Source organism: Camelus ferus, chromosome 1 (assembly GCF_009834535.1).
Source record: "Camelus ferus isolate YT-003-E chromosome 1, BCGSAC_Cfer_1.0, whole genome shotgun sequence".
NCBI lineage: Eukaryota > Metazoa > Chordata > Mammalia > Artiodactyla > Camelidae > Camelus > Camelus ferus.
Window position 1 is genome coordinate 50,738,625 of NC_045696.1, and position 17,137 is coordinate 50,755,761.

Genomic DNA, 17,137 nt, shown 5'->3' on the forward strand with positions numbered 1-17,137 from the left:
TTTAAGTGTTTTTTCTATTAGAGTGAAGCTCCCAGTGGTGAGGCACTATGTCTGTCTTCTTGATATCTCCTGCAGCTCCTGGCTGGCTGAGTGAATGAATCAGTGATGCCTGGAGTGATGGTATTGTGCCAAACGCCAACTCCAGAATCTGCTGATTTTGCCCAGCCTTGTGGGCTACAGTTGGATTTGACTTCAGTGGTCTGTGTGCCAGAGCTACAGACGGGTAATAGGCTTAGTCACTACCCAGGATGCGCGGCTTCTGAGATGCCTGCCCATCCCCCAGTAAACCCTGTCTGCTCACCGGGAGCCAGGCATTCCCACCTCTAACGGGAAGCACTGTCAGGCTCCAGCCTCCACTCCGCTCCTGCAGTCAATCAGATGGTTTTCCACTTGTAGAGCACTTTAGTTCAGGGGTTGATCTTGGGGCCATGCCAAGCCACGGCTGCTCAGGTGACTTGGAGATCAAGAGTTGTGCTGTGATTCTCTGCCCATCAGGGGGCAGTTCAGGGCACAGGAGCACCCCAGCATTGCCAGAGGCCACACGAGGAGGCAGTCCCTCGGCCCCTTCACTGGCTCAGATGCCACCTCCAAGCCCATCTGTAAAGCAGTGAGCTGCAGGCTAGTTTTACTGCCCTTGCACCTTTGCCATCTTTCAGAAAGGTGCAGCGAAGGGCCGCAGGGTCAGCACATCACTGAGGAGTCCTCCATTAGGGCGAAATATTTCTGTGCTTTGTAACTGTAGCCCTAAAGACGCAGCAAGCCAGCACGGGGACAATCTGAGGCCTGGAGGCCAGGAGAGTTAGGGAGCGGAATTGTCACTCAGCCCAGAAACTGGGCGATAGCCACAAGGCTGCTGAGCTGCCTGGGCCACTCTGCCAAGTGAGCCCAGTGCGGTGCTCTGCAGCCCGGGGGACCCCATCCAGGCTGCAGCAGATGAGCGCAGGCTTGTCTGGGAGCCCTGAGAATAGGCAGGAGGGTAGGGCAGGGCCGACTAGACACGAGAAGTGCCTGCCTGGGTTGAAAGCCAAAATGTTTTTAATCATTCAGCCACGTTCATGGAGATGAAGATGCTGGGAATGCCATTTTTTTAACATTTTTTTTTGATTTATAATCATTTTACAATGTTGTGTCAAATTCCAGTGTAGAGCACAATTTTTCAGTTATGCATGAACATATATATATTCATTGTCACATTTTTTTCTCTGTGAGCTACCGTAAGATCTTGTGTCTATTTCCCTATGCCTGACTTCCTTCTTGAATGGAATTGAACTTTAAGTTGCAGCCTAAGGTAAAACTCAGGGAGAAGAGGATCAAATGAGGAAACTCCTTGAAAGTAATTATTAGGTTTATTGATGACACTGGGAGCATTTTGCTGAGGCCTGTAAAGTCTAAAAACTGGGGGATGAGCCTGCAGTTAAGATGTGACCATGTTGTGTTATGAGAATGCACAAATGTACATGAAATACTGTCATTTAATTCATAGATCGGCTGAAGGAAGGACCAAGGCTAGAAGGTGGTGAGAGAGAAATTCAAAAGGGGGTTCAAGAAAAAGCTTGTCAATTTGTAGTTTCACATATGATCCTGGTGATGGCAGGCATACCCACACGCCTCTAAAAGTGTTTATTTTCTTCGTCTTTTCCCCCACGGCCAAGAAGGTAGGAGCCTGATGTATCCTAGGCGTGAAGAGGAATCTCAGAGCACATTGCATGGTTTGTGTCTGAACAGATCCCTGTAATCTGTGTATCCAGTGGTCCTACGGAAGAGATGTGTCAGAAGATACACATTCCAGGGGGGAGGGGGAGCTCAGTGGTAGAGCATGTGCTTAGTATGCACAAGGTCCTGGCCAGGACCTCTGTTAAAAAAAAAAAGAAGATACACATTCTGTTAAGAAATTGAGTGCTTAGAAGGAAAGGAACTGGGCAGGGTTTGGTATGGAGTCTGAGATGTTAGGGCTTTCTCAGAAAGCACAAAGTTCTGTGACTAATAAAGCAGGTCTGTAAACTGCGAGATGATGGCCCCAAAGACCAGGGCTTCTGACCTGGTGAGAGCTGAGAAACAAGAGTGGGCCTCCTGGCATTTGATTAGTGCAGGGAAGTTAGTAAAATCACTGGAAGAATGCACAAAGAGAGGATACAAAAGAGGGGTCTGAGGGAAGGTAAGAGGATTAAAGCTGCAAAAACATTCCTCTAATGGATTTCTCAAACACACCAGCCAACAGGCAAGGGCAGGTGTCCTGTCAAACCGTTTCCCCTGTGAAACCGGATACCACTCTGCATCGAGGCCTGCTAACCCCATTTGTAACCGAAGGGCCTGCCCCTTATTCCCAGCGAGGCACCCTGAGCAGCCCAGGGGATTCGCCAGGAAACCGGCTTTGCAGACAAAGGGGCCTGGGAACAGGCTGGTTTCCTTCATATGCAGCCAACTAGATCTCTGCATCTGCCTCTCATCTGGTGGCCGAAGGGGCTGTTATTGATCACGGAGTCTCTTCCCCTCCCTGGCCTCCTTCCTGCCCAAAAATACTAGGAAAGGGGGTGCTCTGATTTTCAGATCATTCATCACTTCATTACTCTGCCTTTGATCCCTTAGTGAAACTCAACTTTTGCTCCAGCAGCCAAATTGGGAGTATTTGTCTAGTGAAGCAACTGCTAAAGCTTGAGCTCGGGGTTGGGGGTTGGGGGGACAGGGCCAAGGACCAAACTGCTGCTTATTTGTTTTGAAGCCAGGAGCCTTTCCTGCTAGTCGGCCCCTGTGGGGAGCTGGAAGCTCAGCTGGGGTGTCCTGGGTCCTGCCCTCATGGGCTGTTGTGCACATGTTGGCATCAGAACAGAGGGGCCGTCTGGCTGCATGGCTGACCGGTGCCCAGCTTTGTGCCTCCCCCAGTGCATAGCCCGCTGTCTCCAACCAGGCAGTTAATTGTCAGTGCAGAGGGGCCAGGAGGAGCTGCAGGGGTGCGCAGTGTTCTCTAGCATTGGGTCAGTGAGGTGGGTACACGGAGGAGCACGTGCTCTGTTCCTGGGTAAGCCTTCAGTTACCACGGGGCAGGAGCCTAGGGGCGGCGATGGCATTCTGATGCCAGACTTCCTTTCAGTTGCTCACATCTTTCCGGCAAAATGATCTGTTAGGTTTAAGTATATTCTGGCTGGAGGCAGATTTTCTTGGAATGAGGTAAAGAAAAGGAGGAGGGTAAAACGAAAACTCAAAAACTCTTGGTGGAGTAGTTTTAGATTTATTAGACCGTGACAGAGAGTGCTTCTCAGCGACTGAGGAATTTTCCAGCTCACCATCGCTCACTGCTGGCTTCGTGGGGAGTCTCTGACTTGGCAGGTACTGCGTGCAGTGTGCTAAGGAGAATGAAGGCCTTTGCATGGTTGAAGCGCTTTGCTTTTGAAAAGCAGTTAGCGATACTCAGCTAGAACACACTGAGCCCAGGCAGGCCACCCTTGCCCAGAGTCCAGCTCTTCCTCCTCTCTGAGACAAAATGCACTCTCTCTCTTGGCTGAGGGGCTCTGCCAGGACTGGACTCCATATTTTGTGTGGCCCACTGCAAAATGAAAACATGAGGTCCCTTGGTCAGATATCATCTAGAATTTCAAGATGGTGACAGCAGAGTGTTAAACCAAGTGTTGGCCTCTTCCAAGCGCAGGGCCTGGTGCAGCTGCATCGGCTGCGTGCCCAGAAAGCTGGCCTTGGGCACAGAATTCCAAACTATCCATTCAACAAGGTCTTAATGAGCACTTGGTATGTCCTGAATACTGTGCAGTGGGACTTGGGGTTGGGGCATGGAGTGCAAAATTAATAGGCTGTCCACCAGGAATTTGCAATTTCATTGGGGTAAGACATCACAAACACCAAATTAAATAACAAAATAATTGTTTAAAAGCCCAGAAGGTCCCATACCCACTCAAAGGAAGAAGTGCGTGCAGACCGCGCCTTGACCCACAGGAATCACTTGTTCAGCCTGGAAAGTGAAATGGGGCCACAGAAATGAACCAGGTATTCTGTCATTGTTTTTGCCACACCACTCCGTGAACAGTGTGGATTTCGTATTCCACATTTATTAGGCCTATTTTATCCCTTTCCTGACCTCCTGAGTAACCTCTCAAAAAATATTCTATTTTCAAAATAGCCACACTTAGATAAAGGTTGACTATCCTTGGATAAAAAGTTCATAGAAAATCTGTTGTGCTAGGCCCTGGAGCTCATAATGTAGACCCAAACTCAAATATGAAATTTGAGTTCATAGACAGCATGGATGGGCATTTTGTACCTGACTTGAGGGGCCCAGCTCCAAGATAAATTATTCATCCAGTCATTCAACATTCACTGAGCATCCCCTAGGTTCAGAGGACACATGTATGAACAAGACTTGGTCACTGCCCCTAAAACATTCACAACTGAATATTGTTATCAAAGGACAACAAGCCTTTCAATAGAAACAAAAGGGCTTTCCTGCCCTGGCTGGCTTGACTGAGAACTTCAGAAACGTTCCATTAAGTGGGAAACCTCCTGACAGCACGGAGTGCCTGGATCACCAGGCTCTCCTGTGGTGACAAGAGTTTGTTCTTGGTGATTATGTCATGCCTCCTGGGAGAAACCTGATTCCCACCGGCTCCCGTTGCCTTCTCTGGGAACCAGCCACACAGGCAGGTGGAGTCTTGCGTGGAATTGCAGTTCGCTGTGATGGTATCATTCTCAGGAGCTGAGAATGTGGCGTGGTCAGCATTCAGACAGGGTGCCTCCAGGGCTTTCTAAGTACCTTTGTGGAGAGAGTGTCTGTGTAAATATTTTCATTTCTCTTATCTTATTCTCTATTAGTTTTATTTCCTCTCTTAAATTAAATTCAGCTCCAATCCTGAAAACCAAATTTGGAATGTGGTTTTGTTGCACAAATGGCCCATTTGGTTTAGCAGCATCAGTGATTTGGCTCAAACAAAGAGAATTTTGTTGTTTGGACTGTTGGATTGTTTGGGAAACATCCTGCTTTTGTTCCAGATGGCTCTCCATCGTCTCCCATTTAAATCCCGTCTTCCTGCAAAGAGTCAAGTCAGGAGAGACCATAGCCTGTGTCAGGACCCTTGGCTCCCCCATATCCCACTGCCATTAAGCCACACTGGGGGCATCCCTCTTTGCCTTAGAAAACACTTTGGGCATACACAGATCCCCACCCCCAGCCCCGAGAAGGAATCAGCCATGACAAGGCACAGGGCACAGTCGGCTCTCTGTATCTGCAGAGGGGAAGCCCGTGGACACGGAGGGCTGACTGAAATCACTGTACCCAATTTCATGTAAGGGGCTGGAGCATCCGTGGATTTTGTATCCACCGGGGTGCCTGGAAACAATCCCCAAGGATACAGGGGGAGGGCTGCACAGTTCCTGGGTGACAGGAATCAGCCTTCTCGTTGTAACTGTGGTTGGCAATTGAGTGGAATCTCTGGCCTTTCACTTTTCCCTGTGGATGTCTGAGAAGAACTAGGGAAGGCTGTTCTTGACTGAACTGGGGAAAAGACATGAGCATTCTCTTTCCTTGTTCCTTTCAGTCTCCATGAGCTGAGCCATGCCAGGACATTTGTGCCATGACAATAACCCATTTTCTGCCAGGTTCGGTAGGGCCAGTGGGCCTGGCCTACTTACACACAGCACCCCCACCCATGTCAGGTCACAGAAGAGAACTGGTCTGTGTCACAGGCACCACTTGATGGAATTCTCTGCACACCCCCACCCCCAGGCTTATGTGCACCAAGCTGAACTCCCATGCCATAATGTGGGCTCACGGTCCCTTCTGTAAACTCCTCGTGACAACAGAAGGCTGGAAGGAGGACTCTGAGCACCCCTAGAGGGCCCTTGGAGTGTGAGGTTCTTGCAGCTGCTGATGGTGACTAAAGACACCAGGGCACAAGCCCACCCCGAAATGTTGCATCACCTGCCTCTCTCTTCCGTCGAGACCCAGCTGGCCCCTGCCCTCTCTCTGCAGATCTCCAGGACTTTAAGTTAGACGTGCAGCACGTGATTGAAGTCGACGAGGGGAACACGGCGGTCATTGCCTGCCACCTTCCTGAGAGCCACCCGAAAGCCCAGGTCCGATACAGCGTCAAACAGGAGTGGCTGGAGGCCTCCAGAGGTGAGTGAACAAGCAGGAGCCACCTCCTCACTGCCTCCTAAACCCTCGTCGACATGCCAGCAGCCCTCTCCTTGGGCTGTCAGCTGTCTTCTACTTTGACATTTAGCCCTGTGGGATCCTAAAGGGACTGGCTTCCGTTACGGAGGTCCCCTGCCTGTCACAAGCAATCTGTTCATCCTCTGAGGGCCTGGCAGATGCTGAGCTGCTGCCCTTGGACCAGGGCACTCAGCACAGGGTTCCCGATTGTGCCGGTGCAAGCTCCCTGCCGCCGGGCCCGCACAGGAGGGGTCCCTGATGACCCGAGACCTTCGTGGAGCTGTGGGGTTCCCTGGTGGGAGGTAGGGCTCTTCCCCACACAGAAAAGCAGTCTTTCTAGGGGAACTCGAGACTTTCCCTCTCCCCATTTTCCTGGTAATTTTGCAGCCATCTCGACCATCACAGTTTCCTGCCCAGGCCCCCGTGGTCACAACAGCTGGTCCAGGGGAGACCAAGCTTTGGTCCACAGAGTGCCAGCGGGGAGAGGAGATACCTCTCAAGACCAAGTCAGCTTCTTCTCACAATGACCTGCACTCAAGGCCAAGTAGACCCCTGTGGCTTGACCCCACACCTCAAAGTGTATACCTTTTAAAATGTTCTAGAGATTTTTAAATGTTTCTGCTAACTTTCTGGTTATGAAAGGAATATATGTTTACTATAGAAAATACAAAAAAAACATTTTGTAAGAGGGTAAAACCTCTAATCCTGCCACTCAGAAATAACTGGAGACTGAGAAGAGTATGAATGTCTGCTGTCCCTGGCAGAAGCCTGGCATTAGCCCCTAGGGGAGGCTTGTCCATTTTTCCATTCCATCCAGCATTTGCCTAAGCAGCTCACACCTGGAGGCTGGGTTGCAGAGACATCCAGCCTGCCAAGCACAGGCCACCAGAAAGCTTGACGACCAGTGCTTTGCCTCTCAGGAAGCTGAACACCATCCCTGTTGTTGGGGTGTCCAGAAGCTGTGAATCTGTCTCCTGGGGAAAGAAGCTGAAATCAACCCTGGGACTCCACCCCCATGGCACCTCTGATCCAGAGTAGACAAAGCCTAGCAGACCAGTGATGCAGAGAGAAGGGCTTCAGTGCTGTGTTTATGGAGAGGGTAGGGGTTGGGGGCTAGAATACTCCTCCCTGGCTGCAGAAATTCAACAGTGAGGTGGCTCAGAGCTGTGACCAGACTGATGGGAAATTCTCAAGTCAGTTCCCTCCTTCCTGGTGGCTCGCAGGAAGGATCACCTCATCACCATGCATGCAGCACTGGCCCCTCAGTCCTTACAAATGGTTCTGAGGCAGGACATGTTATGCCTTCGACAAATGAGGAAGCAGAGTCTGAGAGGTTAACTGACTTGCCCAAGATCACACGGTTAATACAGGGTAGAACCAGAGCTTGGGTCCAGGTCTGGCAGACCCCCAGTCCTGCTTCCCTTCTATGCTACCTGGGCTCCCTTGAAAGTATAAAACAGACCCATGCAGAGCTTGGAGTGGCGAGGGTCAGCCACCCAGTTTATTACCTGGTTGGTTAGTTCCATTCCCTGCATTTTCGTCCCAGTTGGTGCAAAGTTTCGTGGGGAGAACAGCACTTTCAACTTGGGCTTGTTGGGACCCATGTGCACAGCTCCCGGCTCCTCCCCTACCTGCCCCCAACTTTGCGGGGGGCTGTTGAGTGCAGTATTCTGGGCCCAAACTCATCCCATGTTCCCCTGGCCCTGTCCTTTCCTCAGATAACTACCTGATCATGCCATCGGGGAACCTGCAGATTGTGAACGCCAGCCAGGAGGACGAGGGGATGTACAAGTGTGCCGCCTACAACCCAGTGACGCAGGAAGTGAAAACCTCGGGCTCCAGCGACAGGCTGCGCGTGCGCCGTAAGGGTCGGGTCTCGCCGATAGAGGGGGGCCTGGGGGTACAGCGGTCCAAGCTCCTGACCCGTGTTCTCCAAGGTGGGGGCCGGGGGGCTGGGGCCAGTGGGATGTCCAGGACTCAGGATTCAGCCAGAGTAGGGGTCCTCTGCCCTCTGCCGGCCTCTCACAGCACGTGGCCCTCAGACTTGGTTCAGGGGGCGGCAGAGCTTGCGGGTCACTTCAGAGCCCTGTGGGGGGACACCCGCTCACTCCAGCCTGTTGAGAGCTTTCCTTCTCTGTGCCACTTTCAGAGGATGGGCACGGGTTGGGATGCGTGTACTGGGGCAGGACAGGCTGGCCATAGCATACGCATAGAAAAGACGCTGGTGCATGCATTTGTGCCTGTGTGAGGCCACCAGATCTGCTTTGCGTGAGGCCAGGCTGTGTCTACTCAGTCCGCATGGTGGAAATGCCCAGCACCTCCCTCTGATGAAGGTCCCCAGAGGCCCACACTGCTCCCCCATTCATATGAAAACAGCAGCTCCCTTGGCTGAGCACGTCCTCCGGGACAGGTACTTTTCTAGGCTCCCGCGTATTCAGTGGAGTGACGTCTTATGTGGAATTAGGCTTTAGAGTTGGCACCAGAAGCAGATCTACCCTGAATCTAATGAAGCAAAACTTCATTGAGTCCTCACTCACCTAATTTTGTATCTGTAATTTTTTATATTCTTTTTCTTCAAGAGGGTCTCCTGAGCTAAATTTCAGGTCTTACATACGCTGGATCTGCCTGTGGTTGGCGCATAAAGCAGATGGTCAGCCTGCTCCTTAGTCAGCGGGCTCCTCCTGGGTTCCTGAGGAAGGGAACCTGCCTTCCAGTCAGTTCTGTGTAGTTTCTGCCCCAGCGTTGAAAAAAGATCACTGCTTCCTCAGCTGAGCACCTGCTGAAATACTTGATTTGCTTTGGACACAAGAAATGAGTGCCTCTTTAAACAGTAGGTTACCTCACCACCCCCCGACTTAGCACAGCAGGATGCCAACTGCCAGATGAGCGCAGGGGCTCCCGTGAGACACACTTGGGAACTGAGGTCCAGGGATGGGGTTTGTGGGACGCAGCAGATCCTTCTCCCCTCTTGTCCTGGGCCTCAGAGTGGACTTACTGAGTACAAGTGAGAAAAATCACCTGCACCATTCGAATTGTTTCTCTGCCCACCACCTCATCTTTCTTTGTCAAAACACATAGTTAACCATGCACATGTCGTGTCGATGATGCTGCTTCACCCCTGTCTCGTTCCTTCCCCGTGACAGCTCTCTGCAGGACGACCTTGTTACCCATAAGAAAACCAAGGCCCAAGGGAATTAGTAACTTGCCCACTTGACATAGGTCGTAAGCCCCTGGAGGCCTGTTTGAGTCCAAACGCAGGCTCTCTGGGCCGCCTCCTGGGGCTGGGCCGCCTGAAGCAGGCTGGAGGGGGTCCCTTGCACCCCGGCCTGGTCCCACACGCTGTGCTGCTTCTCCTTGCCCCTCCAGGCTCCACTGCTGAGGCTGCCCGCATCATCTACCCCCCCGAGGCCCAGACCATCGTTGTCACCAAAGGCCAGAGTCTCATCCTGGAGTGTGTGGCCAGTGGGATCCCACCCCCGAGGGTCACCTGGGCCAAGGATGGGTCCAGTGTCGCCAGCTACAACAAGACACGCTTCCTGCTGAGCAACCTCCTCATCGACACCACCAGCGAGGAGGACTCGGGGACCTATCGCTGCATGGCAGACAACGGGGTCGGGGAGCCTGGGGCTGCGGTCATCCTCTACAACGTCCAAGTGTTTGGTGAGTGTCTCCTGCAGACCTTCTTCTCTTCTGCCTTCTCTTATCTGCATGGCCTTTCTAGAGGCATTAAGCTGAAGCTCAGACAGGGTCACGCGCCGAGTGAGTGATGGAGGTGTTCTGAGAGGGTGGGAGGCCTTGGATCCCAGGGACTAGGGAGTACCTGCCTGGCAGCCCTTCCCTGTGAGGACTCTGATGGAGGAGACATGGGACCTTTCCTCTCCTCTACCAACAACCACAGAGAAGGAGAGAGAGTCTCTTGCCAGCAGTCCCCTCCCCAGCCTGTCTGGGCCTGGACAGAAGGACTCAGCCTTTCTCACCGTTGCTCTGATTTCCTGTCAGAACCCCCTGAGGTCACCATGGAGCTGTCCCAGCTGGTCATCCCGTGGGGCCAGAGCGCCAAGCTCACCTGTGAGGTGCGCGGGAACCCCCCTCCGACCGTGCTGTGGCTGAGGAACGCTGTGCCCCTCACCTCCAGCCAGCGCCTCCGACTGTCCCGTCGGGCCCTGCGGGTGGTCAGCATGGGGCCTGAGGACGAAGGCGTCTACCAGTGCATGGCTGAGAATGAGGTTGGGAGTGCCCACGCCGTGGTCCAGCTGAGGACCACCAGGCCAGGTGAGTGCAGCCCAAGGGTCTGAGATTCTGAGTGAACATTTACAGAACCCTTTTTTTCAAATGAAATCCAACTTATCTAGTGTATAAAGTGAATAAAAGTGACTCTTAGTTGTAAGTTCAAATCTACATTAACTAGTAAGTCAGAAGTGTTAACTTTCAGTAATGAAAATGACCCATTTCACTGTTGTAATTTTTTTAAACTTTTTAATTAGCTTGCAGAATCTGTAGGGTTCTAGGGTTCCATGGAACCCAGTTTGATAACCACTGGTCTAGCACCAGGAAAAGCAAGTCTGTCTTTCTCAGCTTGATTGATTTCAGTTGACGATTCAGTCAGGCAATTAAGCAGTTGCTGTTGGCTCAGCACAGGGCTAGGCAGTGTTGGGGGTGCAGAGAAACATAACCAAGACCCTACCCTCAAGGCCCTTCTTAGGCAGGATGTGGAAGAAGACAACAGGAGTAATAAAATGCTGAGTCAGCTACCAGGTGCCCACCTCCTGTGGTGCAGGAGCTCAGGTAGAAGCAGCTAGTGTTGGCAGAGTCTGTGGACGCTTCCTGAAGGAAGTGTTGCCCCTCCTGCCTCTCAGAGTCTCAAGATGCACTTTCATAGCTCAGGTCTCCAGGTCCCCACAGTTCCACAGGAAGCGGCCCACACTGTGCCAGGGTGTTGATCCCACAGTGAAGGGACATGTCCCCATCTCTGCATGGACGTGAGAAAGAGGGACGGGGTTCCTGCACCTCGGGAGCAAGTTGAGGTAGTTCACTCAAGACATACCAGGTGTGGACGCAGGAAGCCTGGGGTAGGGGTGGGGCGTCAGGCTGCCTTTCCCTCCTGGCTGGGCAGGGGCACAGCCCTCTCCTCCCACAGAGCCTGGCTGTGTGTCAGGCAGGCTGGTGGTCACCTCAGGCCCTGCGCTGAGAGCTCATCCCTCTGACATCTCAGTTTTCTCCGGTGGGGCAACAGCTCAGCAGGTGCTCTTCCTCACCTTCTCCTTCCTGCTCGGTCCTCCAGGCACCACCCTGAGGCCATGGCGGGATGCTCAGCCAGACACCACCACACCTCGCACGCCGCCCTCCAGACCTGGAAGCCCTGACCAGATGCTGAAGGGCCACCCGGGGCCCCTGAGGCCCCCGGTGTTGGTGCAGCCGGCTTCCACACAGTGCCCCGGAGAGCAGGGGCAGGTGGCTCCAGCCGAGGCGCCCGTCATCCTCAGCTCGCCCCGCACCTCCAAGACTGACTCATATGAGCTGGTGTGGCGGCCCCGGCATGAGGGCGGCAGCCGGGCGCCCATCCTCTACTATGTGGTGAAACACCGCAAGGTACGGAGCGTGCTGAGCTCTCGGTGAGGCCAGGGGCTCTCTGCCTGCTGGCCGTCTCCCCTACAGCTCCTGAAGCCTGGACAGTTGTCCCCACTGCTGACCATGACCTTCTCTGCCCTCCAGTGTACTTTTTTCCACCTTGCAGGAAGCTTTGGGTCTGAGCCCTGTGCACCAGCTTCCCATCCCGAGGAGCGTACAGGCTCCCTGTTAACCATCCCCCATCCTCCCCTCTTCCCTCTGCCATTTGCTGGGGCTGTTGTTTTGTTTCGTTTTTTAACCTAAGTAAGCTGTGCTGGGTACATACCTGCAGGAACTCTGGTGTGGCAAGCTAGCTCAGGAGCCAGGAAAACTAATATTTGTGAACAAGTGTTTTCGCTGAGGGCCACAAAATACCCACTCAGTTCTCAGGATTCCTCATGGCTCAGGTTTGACAAGCAGGCATTTGAGCTAAAAGCACATCATGTTGTTCAGACCTCAGCTATTTCTCGTTGACAGAAGGAAGTCTGTCCAGGTGGTTGTTTTGGGAGCTGTCAGGGAGGGAGTCTGGCTCTGACAGGATGCAGGGACAGAGCTGGGCCAGCCCATCTCTTGGACACTGCGCCCTGTGAGCAGAACGGGGCCCCCAGGCTGCCACCCTCATTCAAGGCCAGGCTCTCACCTGCTGTTACCCATTAAATTCCCTTTAAGAAAATATCCTTGAAAACATTTCTGTTCATCCCAGGTGCAGGCTGTTTTCTTTCTAAGGCATAAAACAGTAGAAAATTATTAAGTGGATTTTTAAAAATCGTATTTGATAAGTAATAATGTGTCATAAGTGCTAGGCTTTATTATGCATTTATTATTTGTGGTTTATGAAACTGCTATGTGCACTTGGTAGAAAACATGGAAAATATATGAATGTGGAACTAAAAGTATTTATCAGCTTTCCTCTCCCCTCCAAAAACACCACCACCAGCCCTGCCGGGTGGAAAGCGCTGGCTGTGCAGAAGCCATGCTCTGGCCCTGGGCCCGCCGGCCCCCACGGTCTCTTCCTGCCCGTTACGTGCTCTGCTCGGAGACCTCGGGTCGGGACAAGTCCTCGGGGGCACCTTTGGCAAAGTTGCCTCCTAGGTAGGGGTCGGGAGGGGCCGTTTCTCATTAACTCTCAGCCTGCTAGCCTGTTCACAGGCAGCCAGCAAAGTGGGTGGGTGAGTTTGTAACAGAAAGCAGCATTGTTCAGCCCAGGTTATGGGGCAGGGCTGGTCCTAACCCTCATTTCCCCGTGTAACTGGACCCCACCGTCACAGAGCTGTGGACAAAGATCAGGGCAGGCCAAATGCTCATGGTCCCCAGGAGACAAGAACCAGCGTGAGAGCAAGGAGAATATTTTTCGGGCCAGTAGGTGGACGTGAAACCAGCTCACTGAGAGGCCGGCTGGCAAAGGCCACGTGAGGCAATCCGGAAACACCGGGCTGAGGCCGCGTTCTCCCCCTCGGTGTGCGTGACAGTGACTAATTACCATTCCATTTCTTATTTTCATTTCTGAGCCCAGGGGAAGGGAGACCGGTGCTGGGAGGCCGAGACAGCAGGGGCCCAAGGGAAGTGAGAGGACAGCGCCCCCCGCTGGGCCTGGCTTCTGTTACGCTGTGGCCTGTGGGGCACTGGGAGCTGTTGGGTGGACTCGGCCTTGAAAGCAGTTTCTTTCTTGAAGAACTAAAGATCATCACACAAGAAAGGATTCTGAAAGAAAAATCAGGCTTGGGCTTGTATTTTTTCATCCCCCCTCTCCTGCTGGAGCCTGGGAGTCATTCAGCTCATTTTCACTTTTTCACATGCATGAAGCCAGTTTTCATTTCCTGGTGTATCTACAGATCCTGGGCTACTGTGTTTGGGTTTCCAGCACCGCTGGGGATTCTCAGTTTGTAAAAACTTTTTCCCTTTGGAACAAATCCTGGAAGCCTGACATTAATGAGTCCAGACCATCCCTGTCCCTTGAATAGTGGGTTTTGTTCTACTTTGGAATATTCGGCGTGGAGATAAGAGCTTTTCCTACAGCTGTTTAATTCCTTCAGCAAACCGCAGCTTCAGGCCCCAGCAGGCTCTCTGAGATGTGCACAGCTGGCAGTGGAGTCTCTGTCCTGAAAGGCGGGGTGGGTGAGGTGAAGCAGCCTCTCAGCAGCGCCTGTCCAGGAGCCTGGAGCTCCTTTGTTTTTTCTTTAAAAAGAGCTAAGAATTTGAAGCCTTAAAAAGATTAATCTGTGATAATTACGAATTAATCCATGGTTTTTAAGTTCTAAGTGAGGCCTGAGGGCAGGAACAGAAAAAGGAGAGTTGAAATCCTCACTGCGTAGAGGATGGGGGGTTAGGGGAGGGGCCAGGCGCTTGTTGGGAACCTACTGTGTGCAGGTTCAATGCTCAACACATCACGTAAATCATCAGATTTAATCTTCAGGATGACCTGAGAGATTTTCTTTGCTTCATTTTAGAAATAGAGAGCTTAAGGGATCAGAAGGATTAGGAACCTTGCTCAGGGTCACACAGCTGGTAACCTGTGTGTGGTAGGAGAGACAGCCCAGATTTGAACCCAGGATTTTTTGGCTCCCAGGCTCTCTTTCCAGGGTAGGTTATGATTACGAACTCGCTCTCTGGAGTCAAGTCAGGGTTTCTGTGCTCACTAGCAGTGTGGTCTTAGGCAAATCACTCATCTCTGTAAGCCTCAGTCTCCCCACTTACGAGGCAGGAACAATATTAACTCCCATCTCTTGGGCTATTGCCATGGTAGCACTTTATGGTGCATATAAAGTGCTTAGTGTGTGCCTGGCACATAATCAGCACTCAGCAGATGGGGCTGCTTCTCCTGGTGCTGCTACTTTCATCATTTTCACCATCATCTCATTAGAATGTTTGGTTTAAATAGATCAAGGAGAAAGAAAATTAAATAGGGAGGTTTTTAGAAAAACAGAGGGTCTTTGGAGAAACTCCCAGCAGTATCACTTGGGCCCTTTGACTCTCCCCACCGAGTTGTCTTTGATGAGATCATTAGATGAGGGATGAGGGAGCCTGAATGTACTGTCCCAGCGAGGATGGGTGTCCCAGGGCCAGCAGGACCAGTCTCCTTCTGTTGGGCCACCCCTGCCCCAACCCTGGCCCATTCTCCCTCCCTTTCTCCTGCCCTCTGAGGCTCAATTCTGCTTTTCTTGCAAACCACAACCCACTTCTAGCTCCAGGCCAAGATGCCAGTCCTTATACCAGCTGCCTTCACCAGCAGGTCACAAACTCCTCTGACGAATGGACCATCTCTGGCATCCCAGCCAGCCAGCACCAGCCTGACCCTCACCAGACTCGACCCTGGGAGCTTGTATGAGGTGGAGATGGCAGCTTACAACTGTGCAGGTGAAGGCCAGACGGCCATGGTCACCTTCCGAACTGGTAAGGGTCCCAGGTTGCCCCCAGCGTGGGGTTTCCGTGAACCCGAGCAGTCCTGTCAGGCCAGGTGGGAAGCCCTGCTCGCCTTACCCCAGCTATTCACCTTGAACTTTACCTTCCTTTCAGCTACTGCCTCCCTGTGGTCCCACCTCCCATCAGCAGAATCACCAGCTGGCCCCCTGACATCCCTTTGCCTCTCTTGCACTCAGGGGCCAGGTGCAATTCCATGACCACACTTCCAGTGTCCTCTATTATTGACATAGTCTTGTCAGATCTCTTGGCAGAGCCTCAGGCAGAAGGGACTCTGTGGAAAGGGAGACCTGATGCACACTCCTTGTGCTGACCCCAACCTATTTCACCCAGGACGGCGGCCCAAACCCGAAATCATAGCCAGCAAGGAGCAGCAGATCCAGAGAGATGACCCTGGAGCCGGCCCCCAGAGCAGCAGCCAGCTGGACCATGGCCGCCTGTCCCGTAAGCCCCCAGCAGACCCAAGGGCAGGGTGATGAGAGGTCAGAACTGGGTACAGGTCCACTGCCTCAGAAGGCTCATTGCTGCAGGTTGAATGGGATCTTGGTTCGTGGGTGCAGGAGTCCTTGTGTTGTCTGGCCTCTCCCCAGTTAGCCACAATGAGATGTGGATAGGAGCTTTTCAGAAAAGACACTGGAGTTTGACACTAGGGTTGCTGACCATCTGGGTCCAGAAAGCAGTAGAGGGGGGAAGAGCTGGCCCCTGGCCTCCACACTGATATTGCAGAAGCATAGCTTTTAGGCGTCTTAACTCCAAGGGCTCCTACCAGGGGAGAGTGACCCAGGGAGCCCCAGGGAGACCTGACGCAGCCACCGGGGGGCGGAGGGCACTGGGGGAAGCTGGCCCTGATCAGGAACAGGCCAGGTCCAGTCTCAGGACACCCACCTTCTCACCACATCCCTTCCTCCTGCTTCCTTCCTCTCTTGTGTATGGTCTCCTCCAGCCCCAGAAGCTCCAGACAGGCCCACGATCTCCATGGCCTCTGAGACTTCAGTGTATGTGACCTGGATTCCCCGTGGGAATGGTGGCTTCCCAATCCAGTCCTTCCGCGTGGAGTACAAGAAGCTAAAGAAAGTGGGGGACTGGATTCTGGCCACCAGCGCCATCCCGCCCTCCCGGCTCTCGGTGGAGATCACCGGCCTGGAGAAAGGTAGGGTCCTGGCCACTGTCCTACCTGGTCCCCAGCTGCCCCGGCCACCTGGAGGAGAATGGGAGCCTGGAGGTCCTTCTCTCCGCTTGTCCTCCACTCACCATCAGGCTCCCTGGCCGCTCTTGGTGGAGTTACCTCGGTCCCACAAGCCCTTCCTTCTCTCTCCCTAGCTCCATACTTGGTCTAGAGGCACCTCCTGTGTGGCTCCTCTCTGATGAGGGTGGGATTCTTGAGTCCTCTGGGGCTTGCTTTTGGGCAAGGGCTGCCCAGAAGATCCCTCCACGTCCTGAGCCTGGATGGGCCGTGGGGCAGTCAGGCCGTGTCTCTCCCCAGGCACGTCCTACAAGTTCCGAGTCCGCGCTCTGAACATGCTGGGGGAGAGCGAGCCCAGCGCCCCCTCCCGGCCCTACGTGGTGTCGGGCTACAGCAGCCGCGTGTACGAGCGGCCCGTGGCCGGCCCTTACATCACCTTCACTGACGCCGTCAACGAGACCACCATCATGCTCAAGTGGATGGTGAGTGGCCTGGCGCAGACCGCCGTGGGAGGACGGGGCCGGCAGCCGCAGCGCGGGCAGGAAGGAATCACCTTTCTTCCCTGACTCATTCCAAGCTGCTTCCCCTTAAGTGTTCCTCCACCTGCGTGCCTGGGAACCTGGGGCTCGGGCCAGAGAGACTCACCCTCACGATACCCAGGTTGAGGGGACTTCAGTCTTTGAAGAAATGGCAGTTTGTTTCTTGTCTCCAAAAGTTGGGGACTGCTACGCTAAATAAAATAAGGCGTGATCTCCTCAGCATTGACCAGGGGGCCT

The 17,137-nt window shown here is 53.2% G+C and overlaps 1 protein-coding gene across 1 annotated transcript in view; it reads left to right on the forward strand.

Annotated features, from left to right (window-relative positions):
• The window catches only part of BOC (BOC cell adhesion associated, oncogene regulated), a 68,860-nt gene that overhangs the window by 45,140 nt on the left and 6,583 nt on the right, over nt 1-17,137 (forward strand). The window contains 10 exon segments of the mRNA XM_032479214.1: nt 5,972-6,118; nt 7,873-8,016; nt 9,521-9,814; nt 10,154-10,426; nt 11,436-11,743; nt 14,991-15,047; nt 15,049-15,151; nt 15,512-15,622; nt 16,122-16,328; nt 16,662-16,843. Of these exon segments, the coding sequence (XP_032335105.1) occupies nt 5,972-6,118; nt 7,873-8,016; nt 9,521-9,814; nt 10,154-10,426; nt 11,436-11,743; nt 14,991-15,047; nt 15,049-15,151; nt 15,512-15,622; nt 16,122-16,328; nt 16,662-16,843 (1,826 nt within the window).